This window comes from Lates calcarifer, linkage group LG23 (assembly GCF_001640805.2).
Source record: "Lates calcarifer isolate ASB-BC8 linkage group LG23, TLL_Latcal_v3, whole genome shotgun sequence".
Lineage (NCBI taxonomy): Eukaryota > Metazoa > Chordata > Actinopteri > Centropomidae > Lates > Lates calcarifer.
The window spans coordinates 7,040,208-7,058,793 of NC_066855.1; the positions used below are offsets into that span (position 1 = coordinate 7,040,208).

General features: G+C 39.9%; 2 protein-coding genes across 4 annotated transcripts; one reads left to right on the plus strand and one right to left on the minus strand.

Moving 5' to 3' along the window:
- Nucleotides 1–7,596: 7,596 nt before the first annotated feature.
- lyrm1 (LYR motif containing 1) lies at nt 7,597–11,950 on the minus strand. Of its 3 annotated transcripts, none has more exons than XM_018664719.2 (5): nt 11,818–11,950; nt 9,973–10,162; nt 9,822–9,882; nt 8,960–8,991; nt 7,597–8,868 (listed from the first exon to the last, which is right to left on the minus strand). In XM_018664719.2, exons 2-5 carry the CDS (start codon nt 10,129–10,131, stop codon nt 8,755–8,757), a joined length of 366 nt encoding a protein of 121 aa, XP_018520235.1. In that variant the 5' UTR covers nt 10,132–10,162; nt 11,818–11,950; the 3' UTR covers nt 7,597–8,754. The 3 variants fall into 3 exon arrangements, with proteins under 3 accessions (XP_018520235.1, XP_018520225.1, XP_018520217.1); XM_018664709.2 differs by lacking the exon at nt 11,818–11,950 and adding an exon at nt 11,047–11,158; XM_018664701.2 differs by lacking the exon at nt 11,818–11,950 and adding an exon at nt 11,047–11,130 and having other exon boundaries at nt 9,973–10,143.
- On the plus strand, nt 11,744–18,574 carry dcun1d3 (defective in cullin neddylation 1 domain containing 3). The gene is made up of 5 exons (XM_018664688.2): nt 11,744–11,890; nt 13,029–13,111; nt 14,097–14,147; nt 14,311–14,864; nt 16,481–18,574. Exons 4-5 carry the CDS (start codon nt 14,422–14,424, stop codon nt 17,028–17,030), a joined length of 993 nt encoding a protein of 330 aa, XP_018520204.1. The 5' UTR covers nt 11,744–11,890; nt 13,029–13,111; nt 14,097–14,147; nt 14,311–14,421; the 3' UTR covers nt 17,031–18,574.
- The last annotated feature ends 12 nt before the right edge of the window (nt 18,575–18,586 follow it).

Sequence of the window (18,586 nt, forward strand, 5' to 3'; positions counted from 1 at the left end):
TATGAATAACTGCTGCAAACAGATGATGTTCAGTATTTCACAGTGGGACCTCTACATTTTAGAATCAGAATCAGAAGAGAAATCACACTCATAATGACAAAGGCACTTTCCTTTGTACACTTAGACAAATGCAGCTCACATAGAGTTGACTTAGACTATGCATAACATAGAATGTGACATTCAGAAATCAAAATGTGCATTAAACATGCATAATCATCAGGCAGCCTATCACATTGCATGAAGCAATTCCCACCCACAGTTTTTTTCCACCAACTACAATGAGGAAGGTTGTGTTTCCTGTAATGGCTGTAAGTGGCCATGGTTGCCTTGCATCCCTGCAGCTTGCTGTCTGGCTGGTTAACCTTTTTCCATTTTTGCCTGATGAGGCTGGTGCTGGCTGGGCCTTTCAGTGGAGCCGTCTCCTCACTTTCACTGTGCAGTGCTGAAACACTCTGGCTCTCTGCCCTGCCAGCCTCCACCTCCTCCTCCTCCCTCTGCCGCCTTGCTTTGTCTCTGACCGCCCCACCTAACCCCTAACCCACACCCCACCCCCCCTCGGAGGAACCACAACAGCGCTCCATCCAGCGAAGATGTAAACTAAGCTAGCACAACACCAACACACCCTCCTCCATTATTCATCTACCCTCTTTAATGAGTTTTCCATCCACCTTCATGCATCTACCACAATTAAAAAGAAACAATTATTGTGTTTGATCACTTTCATTTCATGTATGCATCTTTCCTGCATTAACTTCTCCCCTGCGTGTACAGCAGCAAGAATGATTTTGGGGGGTGGGGGGTTTAATATACCAGAACATACAAAACGAGGGTACATATTTCAGCAGGTAGGGTGCCCTAAAAACAACAGTAGCAACACACAGAATACATGGTGCAGCAGTGCAATTGATTTTTCTTTCATGTTCTCATTTATCTCTCAAAACTAATTTTATTAAGTCATCAGTTTGCTTGCTTCACAGAGACGAGACCAAGCCGTGCTCTTCAAAGTGTGCCTGCAGAAGTGTAACATTCCCACTAGTGTGATCAAATCTTGCGGAAATTAATTTGATAATTAATCCTCCTCTGTGACCCTCTTTTCCTTTTACACTAAAGAGCTGTCTAAGCTTTCACTGTCGTGCCAGGCCGAAAGATCGCATGTCAATCACACAGATAATATGTTTGTTTACATACTATGATCATGAAAAGGAGGCCATCTAAATATTTGATGGCTTCTTCGAGTTACCTAGGAACAGTCACCCTGTGACCCAACACTAGAGTTGGACCTAAGCACATTCAGTCATTGTTAAACACCTCTACAGAGCACTGGCTCACATTTGTGGGCACATGACTGGTTGGCAAATAATATAAAGCACTCTTCAGGCTTTGTGCTCTCTCTGTACTGGCCGCAATTATGACTCTCAGCAACTAGTGGTCCTCAGTGTACCAAGTATAAACTCATTCAGTTGTAGATGTGTGAGGTGTTTATACAAAAAAGCAAAAGAACCCAGAGGACAAAAAAATGTGACCGCTTTTCATTGAATCTTCTTTGAAAATTAAAAATGAGGTTGACATCTTAGGTGCTCTGTCTTGGTCATCATGAGCTAATCGACACCCCATTGCTCCTGACCTCCCCTTGACTCCCAGACACACTTGCATACTTCTTTGCACACTTTCCATGTAGCGTCCCAGTGGACAGAGCTTAACCAAGCATGCATCAGCACTCGTCTGCGGTCTCCATACTGCAGCCGTTCAACAGTAGTTGCGACACCACTTGAGTCAACTCATGCACACATACACACCACAGTCCTCCTCCTCTAATCTCAGAGAGTAGCTGCTCTGTGAGCTGAGACAATGTGAAACATATAGTCTAAGCAAAAGCAGAGAGAAAGACAAAGAGTGAGTGGGACGGGAGTGAGCAAGAGAGCTGGAGATGAGACAAATGTCTGAGGTGACACGAAAGGGCAATTAACTGCTTGGTCATGAAGGAGCATCTCATCCTGTTATCGCTTCTATTGTGTCAGTGCAAATATAACACTTATAACACTTAATATCAAATCTTTGTCTGATAGAAATTACTTTGTTGTTTGGTCATTTCTCACCAGTCACTCACTGCCCTTTATAAACTGTTTCCTTAGAAGAAATTACCCCAAGATGAGCTATGGAAAAAGTTACTGCTTACCTTAAAGATGACTCTAATGACAAATTATTTATGTACAGAAAACTGATGGATCATTTTAATGTGCTGTAATGAACCTAAGGTGTTGCCTAATGGATCAGAGATGGAAAAAACTGTGGCAAATGTGTGCTGTATTGTCTTCATTAGTCATGTTTTGAATGGAGGCTACTGAAGATTGCATGCAAAAGAAGCATAATGTGTATATGTGTGGTAGAACTAGCACTGACAGCACTGTATAAGTATGGTGTATTTAGGATCTGTGCAGGAATAAGACAAATATAATAGAATTCAATCAATCATCGAAAAATCTCACAAGTCTCCAGAAATACATAAAAATCCCAGAGGCTTCAGAAAATGCTTGATTGCCTTTCAAATAACTATATACCATGACTCTGATGAGGATGATTGCTCATAATTGAATCACTGCAGCACCAGTCTAATCAAAAATTAACAATTATTTAAATCAAATGTGCAACAAAGAGCCACAATTGTGCTTTTTAAATCAGACAGCATGAAAGGCCATAGAGGTTGAAGCTGCAGAAGAGAAGGAAGTGCTACAATGTTGGCTGTGACGTGGTTTAGAGGAATTTTTGGCACTATTTAATTCATTAGCATCCAGTAATAGAGTATGTTAAGGTCAGTTTCAGCAAGTCTGTTTCTTTTAAACCTCATTAGAAATGACATGCCATTACAGTAACACTATTATTGCCTTATCTTGTGTGTTTTGACTGCATTGTGAAGTGAAAACAAGCTTGATATTTATTTAATGGTGGTTCAAGTGTTGTCAGGACGGCTGATAATGTGATCTGCATCAAAGCATTAAGGCAGGTTGACGAGGTAAGACAAGCAGATGGATTTCCCCATTTACAAGCGTCTAATTACCTTATCGTAGCTCCTTAAGTACAACATTACATGTCTAATTTCTGCATTATTCTTTACCCTATTCTTTTAACTTTTTTCCTGCTCACACTGTTTCTTCCACCATATTTCCCCCAGGGTCTCTCCGAAACCCCCTAAATAATGCACACAGAGTGAAGGGCTTAAAGGGGCTGTATGATGGATCACTCTCCTCTCTCTGGAGCTGTTGTATTCTTCTTGCACTGAAGGTTATTTATCATTTCCATAATGACACTGCTCTCAGGTGAATCTCTAAATACCTATATTTACACCAGACAACCTTTAAAAAGAACCCCCTCTTTTTTCCATGATCCAGTTTTTAGTATGTGACATCACGGCAAAAATGGGTCACATGCCTGCTTTGAGACTTTTATTTTGAAAGCGTATTTGCAGACAGTGAAATCAACAAATTGTCAGTTGTAATGTTTATCCAGAGATGTAAAGATATTCTTTTTGAACTGCCATTTTTACAGAAATTCAGTCTGTAATGGATTATAATGCAAACCAGAGAATACATTTAACTACAAGCTTTTTGGGAGAATAAATATAGCAGCTATTTGATTCACATTCTTCCATTCACTCAGTCACTTTACTTGACTTCGCTTGGCTTAAAAAAATATGAAGATATAAACGTAAAGAGTTAACAGATAAAAATCCCAAATTGTCAACAAGCTTTAAACATGAGCCTTATGAGAATATTTATTGATTGCTCTGAATAACTTTTAGGCCTGGGAAAGGAGAGTAAATGCCCCTGAGAGGAAACTTCACTTCTCACCAGCATGAATAATGCCTGGAACAAACTGCATGTTTACATAAAGTCTACTTGTAAGATAGAATAAAACTTTAATGATCCCCGTGGGGAAATTAACTCATTGCAGCAGTAGGGAACAAAATATATAAGAATACAACCAGTAAATAGATGGTATATACAGGGTCTGAAATAACCCACCTGACTATAAGCTTAATATGAAAGTATTTGAACAACACAAACCATGGCCATTTTGTGACCACAACTATTTTGTGAATTGAAACCTTTTTCTTTTTTTTTTTTGGCTAAAATGTGTATTGTTCCCAAAAGGACAGGACAGCTGCTCTGAGGTTTAACGTCCCCAGGGGGGAGCTCAGCCACAAAGACATTATGGTGGTTAGCACACCCAGAACCACAGATAAGACATGAACAATGAGAGCAGATCTGTGGGAGGTCACATATAGAGGTCACTATAGAGGTTATTGCAGCTTTTGTGGCATTTGTGTATTTTAACACATAGATTTTTCCCAATGCGGCTTTAACCTTGCCTCATTAACACGTGTGTCTGTAAAATTTTCATACTGTGTAACTTAGCCACCTGTATAGTATGGTGTTATAAAAGCTACAAAGCAGCTAGATTTACCATGGTGGGAGACACTGTCCACACTCTGCCACTGTGCCGCTAATTAAGTCTGCTCAAAACAGAGTCAGCGCACCAGTAGTGAAGTATGTCACACTGTGTTTTATGTTTTCATGTATCAGAATCAACAGCGCAAGTAGCATAAGGATCATGGTTCACAAGCTGTCACATTTCATATTCAAATAAAACAGCAGGCTTCCACACAATCTGTAACAACCACACCACCGTGCTTGCTGTAGTTAAAACATCCTTTCACATCTTTTCAGTGTGTGGAAAGTAACAGATTTCTGCTCAAAGCTGCCACTGCAACACCCTTCATTTTACAAAGTAAGAAAATGGGTAAAAGGGCACTAGAGAGTGTATTTTGGGAAAAATCTATTGCATGCACCATTTTAACACACTGACTGCTCTCTTAGGTACAGTGGTGCTTTGAGGTAAATGCTAACATCAACATGCTAACATGCTCACAATGATGTATAATGTTCCCCTTGTTCTTTGTTTACCATCTTAGCATGCTAACATTTGCTAATTAGCACTAATGAAAATAGTAAATAGATTACAGATACAAAATTCTTAAAGGGTGCTCGAATGTGTTTTTTTTTAATATAATGACATATTATTCATTTACTGTAATCTCTTCAGATTTAACTATATGTAGCAACCCAGCAATGAGTTGTTTAAATTATTGAAATATAATCCCAGCAAGAAATGAAATGAAAAACAAGGGGTCATATATATGATGGCATTGAGTGAGTCACTACTCAGCATTAATGTTAAGGCAGTCTGCTGCTGTGGCTGCTGCTGCTCCCCCATCAGTGGTCAATTATAGTGAGGACAGTCATTTATCACTGAAGTTATATAGTCTCCAGAGAGAGAGAGAAACAACAACCTCACACTTTAACCGAGTGTATTTACTGTGTGTTGGAGAGTTATTTAAGTCTGAAGTGGTAATGAATGCGACACAGTCCTCAGAGAACCAAACAGAGGACTCAAATGACTTTTTGTGGAGAGGTGAAATAAATCATAATTGTAGCTTAGTTTAAGTTAAAAGTTGCATTAGTGATTCTCTGGCAATTGTTTTTAGTCCTGATCAAAATGCACCTTTTTTAAAATACAGAGAATTAAGTTTATGTCATATTTATATTTGTCAGTCGAAGGATTTTGTCAGAGATACCTCAAATGCAGAGCAAAGCCAGTGGTCCAGTCACACAAGTCCAGTCATGGTTGTGAGGTGTGAACTCACTGAACTGATGTAGATAAGGCTTCAGCACTAAGTATGGTGTGACCCCTGGTGGATAAAGAGTGTATTTATTGTCAGACAGTCCATCCACCATTCAGCCTGTCAACTCTGGCAGAAACCAGAGTTGATGCCCAGAATTAATCATGACAGTCTGTCGTCATACTGGTGTATAGATCTACTGTTTGTAGACAGCCTAGTTTAGCTAGTCCTGATGTTGTTGCAGGCTCGTCTTCCCGCTGTGTCTCCTCATCTGACCCCTTGTCATTCAGGGGATTACTTTACTGACAGTCACCCTTGAGGCTTCCTTTACAAACCTTATTTTCTGTGTGCGTCACTCATTAGGTCCTGTAGCATGACTGAAACAGGAGCCACTGTAGTTTTGAAGAAACTGATCAGTACTTTTTGATTTGACATTCACATATTTGAACAAGAGGCAACAGATGCTCTTTCTTCTTGAACACACATATACACACAATATTTTCTCTTTACTTAAAATTTCTTATATCCACTATTTTTCTCTGCCCCCTGCAGTGAGAGGACAACACCTCTATAAGTTATGTTAGTTCCATGTTTAAACCATTTAATTCTTCCAGGAATCTTCACTTCTGAAGACACCACAGCCCAGACGCCTGAGGCTGGAGTCTGGATTGACGTCACCCAGTGAAACATGCACACTTCCCTTCTCTCAGTGTTCTTTGGGCTCCATCATGTGGCTGCGTGTGGACCAACGTGGCACTGGAGGACAAAAAAAAAAAAAAAAAAAAGCCCTCAAAAAGTCCTAGAACAGAGGAGACCGAGCTTGTCAAGGTGACTCAGTCCAGAGTGTGAAATTGAAAAAGGTCTGATAAAGTCTACGTTCTGAGCTCTGGGGTGTTACAGTTCAGTGATATACAGCACTGTATCACCAGAGAACAATACTGAACTGTAAATGTGTGCCCCACTGAGATTATCAAGAGTCGTGTTTGCTGATCCACATTTTTGATTTTCGTCTCGCTGCTGGAAAGTGGAGCAGCACATAAAATATAGTGTAGTCCCTACAGAGTACACCAGCCACAGAGGGCTTTTCAAGTGCATTTGAGAAGTAGCCAACTCAATGAAATGTACCACTTTATCTGAATAGAGGCCCATGCATCATTTTTAGCTGGTTTGATCTTAAAAAAAATCATATTACCCAGATGTTTAAGAAAATCACTGGAGTTTAGTTCACTCTTATTAGTAACATCTAATAATGGTTCATTTTTATTGCCTTTGCAGCTAAATTAATTGGTTCTTATCAACATCTTTTTGAGCAGGAAGGAACATCTGCACCAACATTCACTCCACATTCAGTCCACATACATGAGCATGGAAAATCCAGTGAAATGTTGGAAAGTAAATGAGACAGTGGTTTGTTTTCAAAGAAAGAGAAGAAGCAGAACATTTTGTACATATATGTGTAATTGGTCTGTGATCTGTTCTGACAAATACTGAGCTCAGTATTTAGTAACTTTAAACATGAGTCAGACTGAATATGAACCACTGACCCCACCTGCAGCTTGGTGTCATTTTTACCAATGTCTGATTGAATCTGAACAGGTACATCAGAGAAAAGCTTCTGTCTGCTCTGATTTCCAAACAGAACTAAAACCAGTTTGTACAAACCAAGCTGAACTGTCATCACATTGGTGTCATTAATATGGAGGAACTGAAGTAAACAAAAGAAAATGCCAAATTAAATCTGATGTTCCATAATCTACTTGTAATAAAATTGAAAATACAGCTACAGAAATGTTGGATAAATAAAAAAATATGAATGAATAAATTTGGAATAAAATATGGTGACAAATATTTGAGAAGAGAACTACACGTCTTTAAATATCCATTTAAAATGACTGAAAACACCTTCAAACTGCATTGAATCTAATTTGAAGCCATTTTATTTTACAAATTACAATTCTACAATTCTCTGACAGCTGGGAAACTCCATCTGCAAGATGAAGATGATATTATATGATTGAAACCTCTACAGCAGCTACTAAGTGGACTTAATGGTGAGATTTTCTCAAATCCCCATGCAAAAATACAGACACGTGGTATGGTGTTACACTTCCGATCATAATTAATATTATGATCTGCGCATTCTGCGGGGAGAGTTTTTTTCCTGTCTCTTATCAAAACATTTACACATTTTCTCATTTCTGCTTTTATCTCCTCTGTCTTCCTGTGTTGTGGCTTTACTGGACAGCACTTTGTAAAATCTGCTTCATGTTGATATTGCACGTGCTTGGATGTCAATTACCACAAAAATGTATTATAGAGTAAAAGGCCCTTACACTGTACGTCCTTTGGTTCCCTCATGTCTACCTCACCCAGTTCTTTCTCTTTAGTTTTACAGAATTTTATAGGAAGTTCATCATCTGCACATGCTGTAACAAATGACTTGTTTCCCAACTTCCTCTGTGCTGTTACCAACACTTCTGAAGTTTATTCATATGTCCCTTCTGATTTAACAGGCTACCTACATGGAAAAGCTGAATAATTAGGGTGGTTACTAAAAAGGATGCATGCTGGAAATAAGAGGATAGTGTCCCAAAGATACATAAATCATCACAAATGTATTAGTGGAAGATATGACGCTACTTGAAGACAACTTTGCTTTTTAATAGTTTAACTGAAGTGAATGTGTTTGTTTTGACACAATTTAAACACCAAAGTTAATCACTAAATGACTCTGATATAGAGAGAATTTGAAGTCTTTATAACAACTTTTTTTTTTTGCACAAAAATAAATAAAATACATGACTTGATCTCATATCACAGGTCACACCACACTGACAGGCTTCCTGGCACTCCTCAGCTACAATAAGATCTCATGTTTACACAGTTTATAGTTTAAAAAAAAAAAAAGAACAAAACACAATGAAAATGGCTTTTTCATTTCCCTTTCCTGAATGACAGGTGTTCTTGCATCAGTGAGTGCTTGCAACAACTCAGCCTGTGAGATCAGCTTGTGACTGCACTCTGGTTTCCTGTCCTTGGTAACTTGAACTCCTGGCAAGGATCGGCGAGATCGAGCATCAGGTCTCGTCATGTGACTGTAAGTAAATTGGCTTGGCCTGTTTCCTCAGGCGCTGCTGCGCTCGCAGCTTCCTGCCCTTCTGAGTTGCCAGCCCCAGTGGTGGTAAGTAGGTCTACAGGAACATTTAGAGAGCAAAATAAGTGATTAAAATAAACACAATAACCTACACAAAACAAAAGTTGTTTTGATAAATGGTAACTTACAGCCCTGGGATATGGGTTTCTGTAATGTAGGCCTGTAAAGAAAATAATAATGTTGGCAGAAATGATCAAAATTGTATAAAACCTTTAAAACATGTTACTCTAACAAATCCTACAGTCCTGTGTGGCCATAGCCAAAGCATCTGATTCCCTTGGTATATGGATGATTTCTGGGGTGTAAATGTAATCTGGATTGTCTTTTTTTACTCCTTTCAAAGACGGGATATTAACTAAATTTAAATTATAGCACCCATTAACTAAAAAGCTTATAATCTAACCAAACAAAAACAAATGATCACGCATGCAAGAGGAAAACCTTTTCACATCTTATTTTCACAAGTTATTAGAGCAAGCTTATATTTCACTTAACTGTTGTCAACATAAAGCCTGCTCATGCTGATGGTTCTGCTTTTCTGCCTTTTTTTTTTTTTTTTTTTTTTTTTTTTTGGTCAGCAACATTCAGGTCATCATGTCAATGTTTACTCTGCTTACTCAAGCTGAAACACTCAAGACTTTTAGATGAAGTTGTACACTCACTCAGTGACAAATACTTTATCACGTTACACCTGACTAAATATAATACTGAGCTACGCCCTCAGATTGAAGTTTCTAAAATGTTAATTTCAATATCATTCACACAAAGGAAACATTACAGGAAATAGTGAAAGTGCAACTGTGTCACATTGTTTACCACGCACCTGACAGATGTTTCACTTGAATTTGGTCGTTCGCATTACTTGGAATGTCTATTAAAAGTTTTAGGCTAGACAAGACAAAAAATATATAAAAATATCCTGGAATTCTCATATGAGAAACACGGCACAGGGAAAGCAAGAGGAAGTGCTACATATCTCTCCACTCTTACCTATTTCTATCCTTGCTTCACATTCTTCTATACACCTCTTTATTGACTGTTGATCTGTGAGCTGAAAAGCAGCACACAAAAGAAAGGATTAGTAATGCACACAACCATCAAATTATTATACATGTCTGTTTCTGTGTATTGTTGTTCACACCTGCTGGTTTTGTCTGAACAGAGTGTGGGCCTCCTGAAGTATGTATTTTCTCTCAGTCTCTGTGTCACTTGTAACTCCACTCTGAGCCTGCCAGGTCCGGGCGATGCGAAACACCCGCATATACAGTGACAGCACTGTCCTGCGAGTGCAGGCCGTCATTGGGATCCAATTCTGAGAAAACAGCAGGTGCCTGCACAATAAAATAAATTAAGCTTAACTATGTTACAAACCCTGTTATCGCCAACCCCTGTATCATCAGTCTCTTATGTTCACCTCCTGCTATTAAGATAACAGTTTTGTTAACAGGTTTGAGGGTACTTTCATGAAGATTACACACAGAAGTAATCAGGTTTCCAACACCCTGCCCTCAGCTGAACTTGCTCGGTCCCTTTGTCAATTTACATGCCTCTATACTTTATCAGTCATTAAGATGCCAGTTTGATACCAGTTTCCTTGACATCATATTACTTATAAATGGTGACCAGAGAACACAATGCTGCACTGCAACACAGATCTTGAGACAAGCGCCTCAAGATCTGTTAATAACAGAAGAACTGCCTTTGTTAAAATTGTGTTTTAATGGAGCAGATTCCCCAAGAAAACAAAAATAATCAGATCCAATTGACATGCAGCGAACCCTGGAAATCTGGGGCCCTTTTTTAGTCTGGGCCACGGGGTGGTTGCTCGCTCTGTTATCCAGTGTCTCCGTCAATTAACACTAGATGTCACTAGAACCAACACGGGGATGTTTTCCCATACATCACCTTGAGTAACAGTAACATGACTGACTGTAAGGTATGAGTCATATTATTATATGTGCTGAGATTACAGGAAATCTTAAGAATAATATCACAGGCGTCTCTATATCAATTCCTATTTTCTTATAGTGGCATTTCTTGTTAGCATGAAGCTAGCTCTCCTTAAGCCCTCTCACATGACAGCCACACAAATTAGCACTTGCTGTCTCAGAGAAATTAGTCGCGGGGTGACTGCCACATTCAGATTAACGAACTCTATTTGCGTTATCACTCATTATGTTTTACAATTTATCTGACAGCACAAACTTTGACCTACCGACTGTGTCTGAGGAAAAGGCTTGTTCACCAGCAGCTTGCTAGGGCAGCAGAAACACATTTGTCGCCTGGTGATGACGTTTTCAAAGGTCGCAAAGAAGCAACGAAAAATATACATTTAAATGACTGCTTCCACTTTTTTTTTTTTATCGCACACAAAGTTGAAGATGTCTTCGCTGTTGAAATTATTTATTACATTTGTACAACTCTTTATTTAGTTAGCCACTTTAAGCCATTTCAGATGAGTTACAAAAGGGTTTTCACGCATTTTCCAATGTTCAGTATTATTCTATAAAGGTTGTGTAAAATGTCATCGTCAAAACACATGCTTCAGTAATCGTTTCTGTAATTATTTATCTATTTGGAGATGTTGTAGTGTTTACAATAACATCGTTTTGTTAAAGTGAAATTAATATCTTGTCGCGGCTACCGCAGAGATGAAGATCAGCTGTTGGAGGAAGTGATGCAGGAAAATGCCCATAATGTAGCTACACTCAATGACTAAAAGGGGGAAGCACAAAGAAACTGGCTCCTGTAGTCCGAGGTGGTCTTTTAACTCTCTCTGTAGACCGAACACAATTCAAAATGGATTCAAAAGCACACCCTGGTTGCTAGCTTTTTACTTATTTTTTTTCTAAAAGCGGAGAGGAAGGCGATATTGATGTGGAAGTTTTTTTTGTCAGCTGCCAGCTAGTTAGCTAGCTATCTGAGTTAACGCGACGAGTTTGCCTCAGTTCGCTTCTGCCCGTTAACGCTACCTTGGCCAACTTACCAACAACTTAATTTGTACTGGCATTCCTGGAGTCATGTATATCCAGTTCCATACAGGAGAATTTCCCGAAAAGGTAAGTTTCTTGACGAGGGTAGTTGCAGTATTTCTCGGTGACTTAACCGAAAGACCTAGCTTAGCCGATAGCTAACTTTTAGTTAACCGAGCTGATGTTAGCTAGCTATGGCGACGTCGTCAGGGCCAGGCAGTTTAGATGTAAATGGCCCGGCGGCGGTGATGTGTAGGGGATTAATAACAGCTTCACAACGGTTACCATCTGATTTAGTGAATGTTTAAATCACCAGGTGTATATGATTATCAAAACACTGTATACATAACACTTAAATGTTGTTCTGTTGAGCTCACCTGATCCTGTTCGTGCTCGCCACTTCCTAAAGAATAAGTTGGTAAAATAATGATAATTCCAGCCAACATTAGTTAATGTCACATATATAACTTAACTGAGATTGTACACTGGCAGCAAAAATGCAGATATTACACAGTATTCTAGCTGAACTTTATATCCCACTGATTTAGAACCAATAATTAAAACGAATGAATACTGAGGTGTTTGCTAACCTAGCATGCTAGGTTGTTGTGGATAATATTTGATAATTTCAATTAATAACACATCCTTCACACGTCCATCTGATGTTAGTTAGGAAAAGTTAACCAGAGTGGACCTGGGAGACATTTGCCTCTACATGCCCAGTGCGATGATCAGTCATACAGCTGATTAGCGTCTATGCTGAACATAGAGTTTCTTCACTAATGTGAGACTGAGTAAGAGTATCAAGATCAGTGATCACCGCATAAAGTAAAAGATGATTTCAGAGGAAAGGAATCAGAAGTAGCTCGAAGTTGTGGATGTTGCAATATGAGCTGTAACAACAGGACAACAGGACAAAACTACCCTGTGTCCCGTGAGAGGCTCCTTGCTGGACACCTAGCATTAGAAAATTTCAGCCCCAGAGCCAGAGGTGAATAAGCCTTGCTGCAGTCCATACTGCACTGTTTGTGTTCAGTTAAAATGCTATGAACCGTATTCTTTGTAGTTATCAGTCGCTAATTGTATTGTGTCCTGCAATAAGCCAAACTGTTGTGTTGTGCTCAAATTACATATTCGTAGCATGTTGACTAAAATAGTCCTGCAGGTTGGGGAATGATGAGCTATCACTTTCTGCTTATGATGACAAGATAATGTGTCTTTTCAGCATTGTGGATGTCAAGGTCACGGTGATGGAGCAGAATAGAAAGACACTTTGATCGTTGGCCAGTGCCATCTGAGGGACTGTCTGTAAGTAACCTCCTGACTGCCTGCTTTATCTGTTATCAAACACTTGATCAACTTGTGAATTTTATGGGTGTAGATGTGACCACAGAATGATTAATTGCATTAACTTGAACAAATAAAATCAGCTTGTATTATGCAGTTGCGTAAACTGAAGCGAGATAATGTATTTACACATGTTGCATTGGTCTGATAACTTTAAAACCCCAGTTTACATGCAGTTTGGCAATGATCAGGTTTTCACCCTCCTTTCCATGAAAAGTTAACAATCATTACCCGCCTATTATGTGTTCTGCTGCATGTGTTATTTTACTTACTAATCCCACTCTTAGTTAACCACTTTGGTTTAGATTATTGGCATGATTAGAGGGTGTGAGTTTGTACAGTGATGTTACTAGTCACTGTGACAACATTCACATTTTCTGAGAATGCATGTGCAATTTTAAATGCCTTTAAAAACCTAGAAGGATCACACAAGTTATGTTTTTCTTAACCTGTAAGTTGCTTATTGACAGCCAGTGTCCCCTTGCTCCATGGTTGCTGTTTTTAGCAATTTGATTATTTCTGTGATTGCATTTTTTCACCCACTGTTGTTACTGCTCTTATGTAGGAAGAGAGCAACACTGCACTGCCTGTTGGAGAACCTAGTAACACACTCTGTCAAATAGGGATTGTCTGATATGTTTTCACTCCTGATACTAAGCAAAGATAAGGACACAGTGGTACACAAGTTGTTTTGTAGTTATAGTACATAGGATCATTGTGAAACAGTAAATAAAGCACAATAAAGCTAGTTAAGTCAAACGATAAAGATATACATATTTACTCATACTATAACTGCCTAAAATGGCTGAACCTTTGGTGACAACAAGGAAACCCTAAAAAAGTTCATATTAAAGTTATACAGTTCTTCTGTGATGATGTTTTTCTTATATTTCTAGTATTATATGTATGCATATAAACTGATTTTCTCTGGTCTTCTCTTTATAAGGGTTTTTAAGTCTAGCAGTGCAAGACCTGGATCGTGGCAGATTTGGCACAGGTAGCATTACTTATTGACTTTCAATGTTGAAAAATCCCTGTAGTTTAATTTCTTTCTACTCACAGAAATGTGGATCTTGACCTTTTGATTGTTAGCAGGACTTGACTGAGTTTAGAGCTACACCTGATGATAATGAACATTGTTAAACTGTTCTTTACCTCAGGCCTGAGGGTATGTTGAGACGTCTCGCCAGACCAGAGCAGAGGCGTCTAGGTGGTTCGGACGGGGACTGAAGGCGTGGAGGAAAGACATACAAGGGACCAGGGAGGAAGACATGGGCCAGTGTGTCACCAAGTGTAAGAATCCAACGTCCTCACTCGGCAGTAAGAGTGGTGACAAGGAGAGTAGCTCCAAGTCCCACCACAAGAAAGGTGGTGGTGGTGGTAGTGGGGGCCACAAAGAAGAGCCCAGTGCCCCATGTAGCAAAGCCACCAGTGAGCTGTCGAATGGCACCAAGGCCTTGGAAGTTACAGTGGAGACACCCGTCATACCCACAGTGACTGGGGAACCACGCAAGGACGAGTTTCTGGATGGAGACGGGCTGTCAATGCTGCGCATCGAGGAGCTGTTCTGCTGCTACAAGGATGAACAGGAAGATGCCATCTTAGAAGAAGGCATGGAGAGGTTTTGCAATGACCTTTGTGTGGACCCTGCAGAGTTTCGTGTGCTTGTTCTTGCCTGGAAGTTTCAAGCAGCCACCATGTGCAAGTTTACAAGGTAACATGTAGTTTTGGGGAGTGGGTTTTACTGATAAGTTTTTCAGGATGAACTGCGATAAGTACTCCATAGTAATCTGCTGTAGTTGAAAACTGAGCATTTTTATACAGATTAGTTTGTCTCAGATGACTCAAAAACATAGTTTGATTAGTGTTGGCCCTGATTTAATTACCCAGCACAATGTTGTTTATGCATCTGTGAATACTTATGAAGATGAGCACAGACTATAAAACATGGCACTTATTTTGGTATTATATTTGCCATGTCTCAGCGTGTCACTGAGGCTAAATTCCATTGTTGCATCTCATACCCACCTCTCTCCCCATGTGTGCTGTCTTTATCTTTACTATCAATCGTTACCCATGTAATCCATTCACTCCTTGCACACCAGCTATCAAAACCCTTTCATTGCGCTCCGTTAAAATATTAAAACCTTTCCTAACTCTCAGCTTTGCAGCACATTGTGAGCAGAGCCATTTGTGGTTTTAAAAAATCACTTAGCATCTAATTTCAGTGAAAATTTGCAGGTTCACCACACCTCTAATGTGTTAACTGAGAACTGTGAACATTTTGTTAATGTTGGGGATCAAGAGAGACAGTCACAGGTTCCACACTGGCACTATGTAACACTCTGTACACTATACACTAATGTAAAGCTGTTAGCTCTTAAACTCATCTTTTCTAAACTAGACTGACCTCACTGTTTTTGGTTCAGATCAGGGCAACCCCAAACATGTTATAAAGATGAGTAGCACTGTGTACAAAGATTCCTGTCCATTTACAAGTCAGTAAGAATGCACTCTGCTCCCGAGGCTGCTGCCAATAAACAAAAAAGACCTCTTTAAAACTAGCCATAAATGATCACATTTAGGAGAAGGTGTGTTATAGCTAAAATAATGCATTTGTAGCCACTTCTTAAGACAGCAGCAGCTGCCCCTCCCTGAAGAGTGCAGTGATCCATCCATCCCACCTCAGATGCCATACACACACACAGCTTCCCAGTGTCAGGTAGGGGGCACAGAGGAAATTGATCCTGCTCTGTGCTCCCACTCGGCAGTTAGTGTCGGAGATGAATAGGGCTGCCTGCTGGCCGGGTCACTTGTCACTGCTCCCCCTCTCTGATTTTTAACTCAGCACTTTTCTATCCAGAGGCTTTGGACAATACCACACTCTGGTTACCAACATGTTTCATTGTCAACTGATGCTTACTGAAGCTCTTTATATTACATTTGACTTTGAAAGCCTATATTGTTGTAGGGCTCAAATAACAAAGTATATCTGCATGGGTTGAGGCCCACAACATTGAAAATAATGTTGCATTGAAAGCATCAACAGTTTTCAGTACAGTTTTTAAATGTATTCCTTAAACTGCAAGGGACCATGCCTTCTTTGTCAGTGATGTTTGTAGTGCTGATCTAGACACACGGCCTGTTGTTTGCATTGGATGACCTCACAATGCTTCATTGTAGCTTTTGGCAATTTTAGCTATTAGCTCTGGTGCTGCTGCTCCTATAGCTTTGTTGGAAAGTATGATCTTTGCTTCTGTCCCACAACATCTTGAGTGAGCTGGTCCAATGTAATTCTGATGTGCGGTCCTGTTTTCTTTGTGTCATCAGGAAGGAGTTTGTTGAGGGCTGCAAGGCCATCCAGGCAGACAGCCTCAAAGGCATCTGCTCACGTTTCCCCTGCATGTTGCTGGATGCCCAGGGAGAGGAGAACTTCAAGGACCTGTACCGCTTCACCTTCCAGTTTGGCCTGGACGCAGAGGAGGGCCAACGCTCTCTGCAGCGTGAAATCGCCATTGCCCTGTGGCGCCTGGTTTTCACCCAGGACACTCCTGCGATCCTGGAGCGCTGGCTGGACTTCCTAGCGGAGAACCCTTCAGGTATTCGGGGCATCTCAAGGGACACATGGAACATGTTCCTCAACTTCACCCAGGCGATCGGGCCCGACCTGAGCAACTACAGCGAGGACGAGGCCTGGCCCAGCCTCTTCGACACATTCGTAGAGTGGGAGTTGGAGCGCAGGAAAAAAGAGGAGGAACAGGCACTGATGGCAATGGAGGAAGAGGGGAAGTGTACTGAGACTGAGACTGAGTGTTCACCTACCACAGACAGACTTGAAACAGAGGGAAGCCGCGGCTCACAGACGTGGGGGGGCCACTGACCAGGAAACAAGAAATATTTGTAAGGGAGGGAAGGATATGACCTATAAGTGAACTGTACATCTGTGAATCATTGGATGAATATTAGTATTACCATTACAGCTGTTCATTTCGCTCTCCTTTTCTGTTGGGGTGGGATTCCTGCTTTGCAACTTTTTTTGTTTTTGTTTTTGAAAGGGCTCTAAGAACTGTTATGTTTTAAGCACTTCTATTTAAGTTATTGTTTTACTTTTTTCTCCTCCCATGTGTGTTTTTAGTAATTGGACATATGGTCCATTTTAATCCATACTATACCTATCATAACCCAGCACAGTAAATAAAGGCTTGGTTTTAAAAGCAGGCAACAGAAAGCCATAACCTTTTCCCACAGTTATCATCTAGACAGTTGATTTTGACCTGGTAACACTGCTGAGATATTTTATACAAGGAAATAGGTATTAATAAATAAGAAGGGAAATTTGGGCAACCTGTCTACAAATTAATTTCTAACTACCAAAATGTGAGATTTATCATAAGGGTTGGGGTTGGTGAAATCATCTCCATTGGACTAATCTTCTAGATTGTATGCTTTTATCTTGCAGTGCTGTGAGGATGAATTGGTTGCACTTGTATTGCCTTCATATCTGTTGGCCTGCAATTATATGGCAAACAGTAATGGATTACAATTGTGTCACAAAGGCATTTTATTTTTGAAAGTAATACAAATGACATTTACATTTGTATCCTTAATTCATGAAAGTTGCAATATCTGTTGAATCCAAGTTGATTTCCATAGGAACAGGCCCACCCTCTCTCCTGTGTTGAGTGTTTTTTGAGTGCTACTAGTGCGGTGAGCGGCTTTGCTTTTTTAAGCAGCCAGCTGTGCTAGCTTTTGACTGCTAGCATCTTTTTGATGTCCACCTATTTTCAAGAACCGGTTAAGTGTATACACCACGATGATGCTGGCTTTTCTCAAATGCCTCATTGATCTCATTATAGGAAGTTTGTAACATGGCAAGTGGGCTAAAACTAGGTCTTGGTCATTTCTGGTCAGAAGATGCCTAAACCTGTGTTACATTCAGGACCATTACACTGGGCGACACACGGAGCTTATAATGTTTACCTTCAGGAGTTTAAGAGTCTTCACATCCTTGAACTGCTATACAAAAAAAGAGAAAAAATAGTGTGCACAATTCACAAGTGATGTTGACCGCTGCTGGTGATGGTTGTAATGGATTGCACAAAAACCAATGGCATGCTATGTCGCTATACTTGCAACGCTTTGCAGAGAGATTGATGTCAACCACATTATTTCCAATTTAAACCTTTTCCAAACTGTAGATTGATCTTAAGTATAGCCTAGGGTGTTTTGGAATGAGTGGATGATGAGCGTTAACTAGACATGCTGGCTAATCAAGAGTCTGTGATATGGGTCCAGTGTGGTAAGAGGGTTACTATAGCCTGATCTGTTTGGTTTACATCTACAATGGTTTTATTTCAGATCCCCTTTGTCCTTTTTTATATAAAATGTATTGATTTATAATAATAAAAACAGTGTTGAACTTTTGACTGTTGACCA

Coding starts and splice junctions, on each gene's coding strand:
- lyrm1 (XM_018664701.2), bottom strand. CDS start 11,106: ATGTGTTTCTGCTGCCCTAGCAAGCTGCTGGTGAACAAGCCTTTTCCT. Junction 8,992..9,821: donor TGAAGCAAGGATAGAAATAG/GTAAGAGTGGAG, acceptor TTTTCTTTACAG/GCCTACATTACAGAAACCCA. Junction 8,869..8,959: donor GAAACCCATATCCCAGGGCT/GTAAGTTACCAT, acceptor ATGTTCCTGTAG/ACCTACTTACCACCACTGGG.
- dcun1d3 (XM_018664688.2), top strand. CDS start 14,422: ATGGGCCAGTGTGTCACCAAGTGTAAGAATCCAACGTCCTCACTCGGC. Junction 14,865..16,480: donor ACCATGTGCAAGTTTACAAG/GTAACATGTAGT, acceptor TTGTGTCATCAG/GAAGGAGTTTGTTGAGGGCT.